Here is a 6,403-nt window from a genome sequence, read left to right on the forward strand (position 1 = left end):
ATAAAAAGGGTAAAGAAGGGTCCACCAAACATAAAAACCGACAATGTCAGTCATGTTGTTAGATTTTACTTTTGGATCCAATAAATCCATGTAAGTAGATGTACTTCCTGGGTGAATATCGATGAAGATCTATCCCAGAGAATTAAACTGTCAATGTCACTACAACTTATGCCACTTACATGTAGGGTAAGGGTCATACGGTAGATTAAAATCCTTAGGAATTAAACCCAAAAATATGATTTATTATTATGTATGTGTTTCTGCTATAGCTATTTTGATTTGATTTTGGTTATATATAAATTTATTAATTCAACTATATTTTGTAATTCTGATCTTTAAAAGTAAAATCTTTAATTAACGTAAGTTTTGAATTTAATCTCTAAACAACCTTTTTATCCTTAAAAAAGTTATTGAGAGTTAGAAATAGAACAGAATCGAAATCCATTTAGCATATTTTTTTAATAGTATTAATCAATGTAATTTAAGGGTAGAAATAAAGTAACCATATAAAATAGAAGTTTGAAATTTATGGCACAGCTAACCCAATGACCATTTGCAAGCTTCAAAACATTGAATTATATTGATCAATTCAGAACATTAGAAGTAAATGATTCAATGCCATACACACCTACCAGTACTCTATTGGTTTTGTTTATGTAGGCCATGTTTTTCATGTTTCACAAGAATCCCTACCCTATATATAACCAATGCCTAGTGATTCACATGCAAAACCGTAGTCTCCATTAGTAAACAAGTAGCTTACTACTGTATTATTTTTCTTATCCTGCTTTTGCTAGCTAGCTAGCCTGCTTCCATGGCACCCTCAATTGTTCTTGTTTCATGGATGGTTTTAGGCCTTGTAATGGCAACTTCAACTACTCAAGTTGAAGCTGCCAGGGCATTTTTTGTATTCGGTGATTCTCTGGTTGACAATGGCAACAACAACTTCCTAGCAACCACTGCTCGAGCTGATTCCCCTCCTTACGGCATCGATACTCCCAGTCGTCGTGCCACCGGTCGCTTCTCAAATGGCAAAAACATTCCTGATTTTATCAGTTGGGGTTTCCCTTCTTTTTACCCTCTAACTTTTTCTCTTTATTTATCATGATAATTCAATTGACAATAATGCATATGTATGTGCATATCAGGTGATGCACTTGGTTCAGAGCCAACATTGCCCTACTTGAGTCCAGAACTCAAGGGAGATAGGCTACTTGTTGGGGCCAACTTTGCGTCAGCTGGCATTGGAATCCTCAATGACACCGGCGTCCAATTTGTATCTCTTTCTTCATCTTCTCAAATTCCATATTTTCTTTAATATTTCAACCCCATTATGCCTAATTCTTGTTTTTTTTTTTCTTCTTCAAAATGGTACATTGTCAGATAAACATCATCAGAATGTACAAGCAATTAAAATACTTTCAACAATACCAGACCAGGTTGGCTGACCTCGTCGGATACGAGGAAGCACAGCGGATCGTAAACGATGCACTTGTGCTCATCACGGTCGGCGGCAACGATTTTGTGAACAACTACTATTTGGTTCCATTCTCTCCTAGATCTCGCCAGTTTAGTCTACCAGATTATGTTCGATATCTCATCTCTGAGTACAGGAAACTTCTAATGGTAAATTTTGTCTTCACATTGTGTCACATTAAAATTACTGTGCTTTGAAACTGTTAATTGGAGATTTGTAGCTTACAAATTACACTGCAGAGGCTATATGATCTAGGAGCTCGGAAGGTTCTAGTGACTGGGACCGGACCAATGGGTTGTGTTCCAGCAGAATTAGCCATGAGGAGCCCAAGTGGTCAGTGTGTCACTGAGCTGCAACGAGCTGCAGCCTTGTATAATCCACAATTGGTTCAAATGATAAATGAACTCAATAGCCAATATGGCGCAAACATTTTCATTGCTGCTAATACAGAACAGAAAACCAATGACTTCATTACAAACCCTACAGCCTACGGTAAGTAAATCCATAATTCAATATTCATTCACTTATTCTATTTTATAAACAGGATGATGACATAAATAATTGAATTAATTCCTAAGTTTGCATCCAAAAGGGAATATTAACGATTAAGACTAATGAATGAGGCATTAATTAATTAGATAAGAAGAAGAGAGATGCTCCAAGATGGGGACAAGAATGAACAACAAAAATGTCTGCCATTTTGTTGACGTCATTAAAGTAGCACCCCAATTTTATTTATTACAACCACCTAACTCCCATGTAAGACCATTATTAATTAGAATGAAAGCTACCAAAGATATTATGGATTTTGCCCCAAATTTTATAACCCTAAAAAAGGCATCATATCATCAATTGTAACATGATGAATGGTTGAACACGAATAATATCTTAATCATTGCTTGTTTTGTTTGCAGGATTTACAACATCAAAAGTAGCTTGTTGTGGTCAAGGACCTTACAATGGTTTAGGACTATGCACTATGTTATCGAATTTGTGTCCAAATCGAGACGAGTATGCTTTCTGGGATCCATTCCATCCATCAGAAAGAGCTAATGGGATAATTGTTGACATGATCTTGAGTGGTTCGTCAAACTACATGAGCCCCATGAACCTTAGCTCCCTCTTGGCTTTGGACTCCAACACCAGGACTTAATTAACTAGGATTTTATTAAGGATTGTGTTATATCAATGTCGTTGCTTGCTTGCCATGGATGCATTTAATCATTATCTTCTTGTGCGTTTGAATAAATTGCAATTATGTAATGTTTCAGAATGTTTTTATGAGTAAATAATTAGTTGTATTATTGTTTGTTTTTGGCATAATTACAAATTAAGTTCTTAATATTTAAATTTTGTCAATTTAACCTTTATTTTTAAGTTAAATGTGACTCTCAACCTTTTAAAAAATTTAAATTTGACAACCAATCTTTCAAAAGAGTTGAATTGCTATTTTTAATGAAATGCCCACTAAAACTTTAATTTTTAAACATGGCAACTTGTATTATAATCCATGTATACTTCATACTATTTTTATGAACTTTTATATATTTTAATATTTTAATTTATTTTTTTAAATATTTTATAAATTTTAAATCATTTATTGACGTGATATATATAAAAAAATAGTGTCATGTCAAGATAAAATATACGTGAATTGCTTTAAGGGTTGCCATGTCAATATCGTTAAAAATATAATTTTTTAGTTGGCACTTCCTTTAAGAAAATAATTTGAGAAAAGTTAAGGGAAAAATTTAGTAAAAAAATTTTAATTGACAAAAATATCTTTATTTTTAAATATTTATATTATAAATTGGAAACGGAATGTAAAAAAAAAGCCTTAAATTTATCAAAATGAAATTAAAATCAATCTTTAATTTCATTATATAATATAAAATAATGTGTAATTCTAATAACAGAAAATTGCATTAAATCAGACTTGAGTGCGCATGTAGACAAGAGTGCTTGATATTACAAAGAAGAAGTAATGTTTTACCAAACAAATTACTGCTAATTAATAAAGCTCACATGCAATACAAAAACCAACAAAAGATATAGTTATTTAGCATTTATTACGACAAAAAATTAGACTTGTCCGTTGTCTTGATAATTTCCCAAAAATAAAAAAAGAAATTGTAACAATAATTATAAAGGTAGCTAAGCTTTTCTTCATTTTTGGGCAATAATAATAAGATTGCTTAAGGAGTCAAAATCAAAACTATTTTAGGTACTTTTTTTTTTAATTTTAGATTTCCCACAAAATCTTTGTTTCATAATAACCCGATGTATCAACATTATAATAATTGGGAGGATTACACTTTATGTCCCTATCATTACCCCACCCCGCTTAATTTTAAACTAAGCAGCCTAAAGGCGTTTAATAATGTGTACGGATAAACATTTCCAACATACAATTATAGAATAATTGCTTTAGAATCAGACATTTCCATAATTTTTGGTAATCATCATTTCCAATCATTTACAAGTAAAAAGATGTGAGTGAAACCCAAATGAAACTAAAAAAGGAAAAAAGGTATTGGATATGAATTTTGAAAGGGTAGGTACGCCAAATTTACTGGACTAAAATGCTGGAATGGTCTTCGAGAATCAAAACCGGGTGTAGTTAGAATGGATAGGGTGAATTAAATTTGACCAATTCATATAATAGGAAATAGAGAAAATGGTTGTCGACGGTTAAAAACCTAAAACCAAAAATCAACTGATGATGGATTTCTTAAAAGAATCAGGAAAAAACGAAACAACCTTATCCGCCAAAGCGGCGGCTCATTACTTTGGTTGGTTCCTACGTTGTGAAGGGTTGGCATTTCATATATAATGTTGACGTAGGCTACTGGATGTTGTCATTGATTTTGAAACTCAATTTGAAAAGGTGTAGTTATATAGATTTAGGGTTTAACATGATATTTCCCCAATGGCTTAATTAATTTTCAGAACATGAGCTACCACTTCCACCTACAACATGTGCAAATATTAATTATTAATCTGTTTGCTAAATATTAAGTCATCAACTTTTGATTGCTTCCATATGTTTTATTTATTGCAACGACTATGGGCGGTGCAATAGAATCTCTCTTTTGGACTGGAAAAATCCTTAATACTCACTCAAAATAAAGTAATTTAAGAATTTTTAAACACAATATAAAAATATATATATGATCGACATTTAATTTTTTTTAAAATACTATTAGTATGAAACATGCATGTAATATACATATTATCTTTTTTTTCCAACATAATATCTATAACATTAATAGAAGGAAGGTACATGATTACTATTGATCAATCACATTACAAGTCTTGTGGTTTGGGGGTGACATGTAGGCCTTCTTTTGTTTTTACTTGTCTAAGGCTGGGTGGGAAAAGGGAGAAGGAAGGGAGGGAATGAAGAATGGAGGGGAAGGAAAGAGAAAAAGTGGAGAAAGGAATGCTTTATAATTTAAGCATTTATGTTATATAATTGTCTTTCTTTTCTTTTTCTTTTTCTTTTTTTTCTTTACATTCTCAAGGTAACTACCGGAGCAAACTCAGTAGTTAATTGTTTGCATTTTGTAGGCCCATTATGGGGGTTGATACTGGTCACAACAAGTTGTAAAGCTGCTCCATACTTATGGTAAGAATTGAACCCTTGACCACTGGTTAAGGTAAGAGACACCCTTGCCATCTCACCTAACTCCCGTGGTTTATAATTTTATCATTTTGATCATTTTTGTTAAAATTATAAATGGAAGGTTGACGTGATAATTAAAAAAATTGGTATGATAATAAATTTAGCCATCAACTTTTATATATAATATCAGTTTAGTCAAAATTTTAAAAAATAACCCTCAAATTTTATAAATGATCTCAATTTTATCATAACTCTAAAAAAATTCAAAGAAATATATAAAAATACATAAATATTTTTAAAAAATATAATAATAAATTTAAAATTTATATTAATATTAATATTAATATTAAATAAAATAAAAATTCCCCCTCACCCTTTCCTCCCTTCCCCCACCGGACCTTCGGTTCTGTCGTACGACACTCGTGATTCAAAACACGGTTCTGGTAAATAACCCTTTTTGTGTTGACCCACATTTGATTTTCCCATCAGAACTACTCTTCCAACTCGATCATTCAATTGCTTTTTTCCGAGTTGACTCAGGTATGTTATTACCTTGCCTTAATGGTTCCCTACTAGAACTATGGTGGTTCGTTAGATATCTTCTTCTTTTAATAATTCATTGAAACAATAGCAACCAACACGAAAAACATCATGACCACCAGTGTCACGGTAGAGATAACCATTGTGGCATTTGAAGGAAAAAATGACCATGAATTTGGTTCTTCATGTTTTTCATTTTCTTGTTGAACTATGGTGGTAAATTTTTTTTTTATTTAATGTTAATATGAATATAAAATTTAAATTTCTTATTATATTTTTTGAAAATATTTATGTATTTTTATATATTTTTATATTTTTTAACTGTCGCATCAGTTTGTCGTTTGTGTTTTTAACGGGGTGACCAAAATGACAGAATTATCTAACATGGGTGCTTAAATTGCAAATTTTTTATTTTTGATACCTAAAATAAAAATATTTTATAGTTGGATGACTATTTGTGTAACCGCTTGAATTTTCCCTAAAACTACGTGCCATTGTCCGTAATAATTGTGCGAGGTATCCCGAATCTGCAGACAATTGATTTCCATAGGAAAGACTCCATCTATTTTTCTGTAATGGTTGCCAAAGATTCAACTTCGATCCACTTGGTGAAGTAGTCCACAGCTACTACTATGAATTTCTTTTGGGCTATGGCTATAGGAAATAGGCCGAGGATATCGACCCCCCACGTGGTGAACGACCAAGGGCTTGACGTGAGTTGAAGGGTTTCCGCTAGCTATAGTTGGAGTTTGGCAATTCTC

At 32.1% G+C, this 6,403-nt stretch overlaps 1 protein-coding gene across 1 annotated transcript; it reads left to right on the forward strand.

Annotated features, from left to right (window-relative positions):
- Positions 1 to 719: 719 nt before the first annotated feature.
- On the forward strand, positions 720 to 2,781 carry LOC105804578 (GDSL esterase/lipase At5g33370). Its single transcript, XM_012637251.2, has 5 exons — positions 720 to 1,055; positions 1,149 to 1,276; positions 1,384 to 1,626; positions 1,717 to 1,969; positions 2,392 to 2,781. Exons 1-5 carry the CDS (start codon positions 815 to 817, stop codon positions 2,628 to 2,630), a joined length of 1,104 nt encoding a protein of 367 aa, XP_012492705.1. The 5' UTR covers positions 720 to 814; the 3' UTR covers positions 2,631 to 2,781.
- The last annotated feature ends 3,622 nt before the right edge of the window (positions 2,782 to 6,403 follow it).

This window comes from Gossypium raimondii, chromosome 11 (assembly GCF_025698545.1).
Source record: "Gossypium raimondii isolate GPD5lz chromosome 11, ASM2569854v1, whole genome shotgun sequence".
In the NCBI taxonomy this organism is placed as follows: domain Eukaryota; kingdom Viridiplantae; phylum Streptophyta; class Magnoliopsida; order Malvales; family Malvaceae; genus Gossypium; species Gossypium raimondii.

What these genes read in the sequence shown, in the direction of transcription:
- LOC105804578 (XM_012637251.2), top strand. Translation starts at nt 815, where the DNA reads ATGGCACCCTCAATTGTTCTTGTTTCATGGATGGTTTTAGGCCTTGTA. An exon ending in AAACATTCCTGATTTTATCA is followed by an intron (nt 1,056 to 1,148) that starts GTTGGGGTTTCC and finishes TGTGCATATCAG; the next exon opens with GTGATGCACTTGGTTCAGAG. An exon ending in TACAAACCCTACAGCCTACG is followed by an intron (nt 1,970 to 2,391) that starts GTAAGTAAATCC and finishes TTTTGTTTGCAG; the next exon opens with GATTTACAACATCAAAAGTA.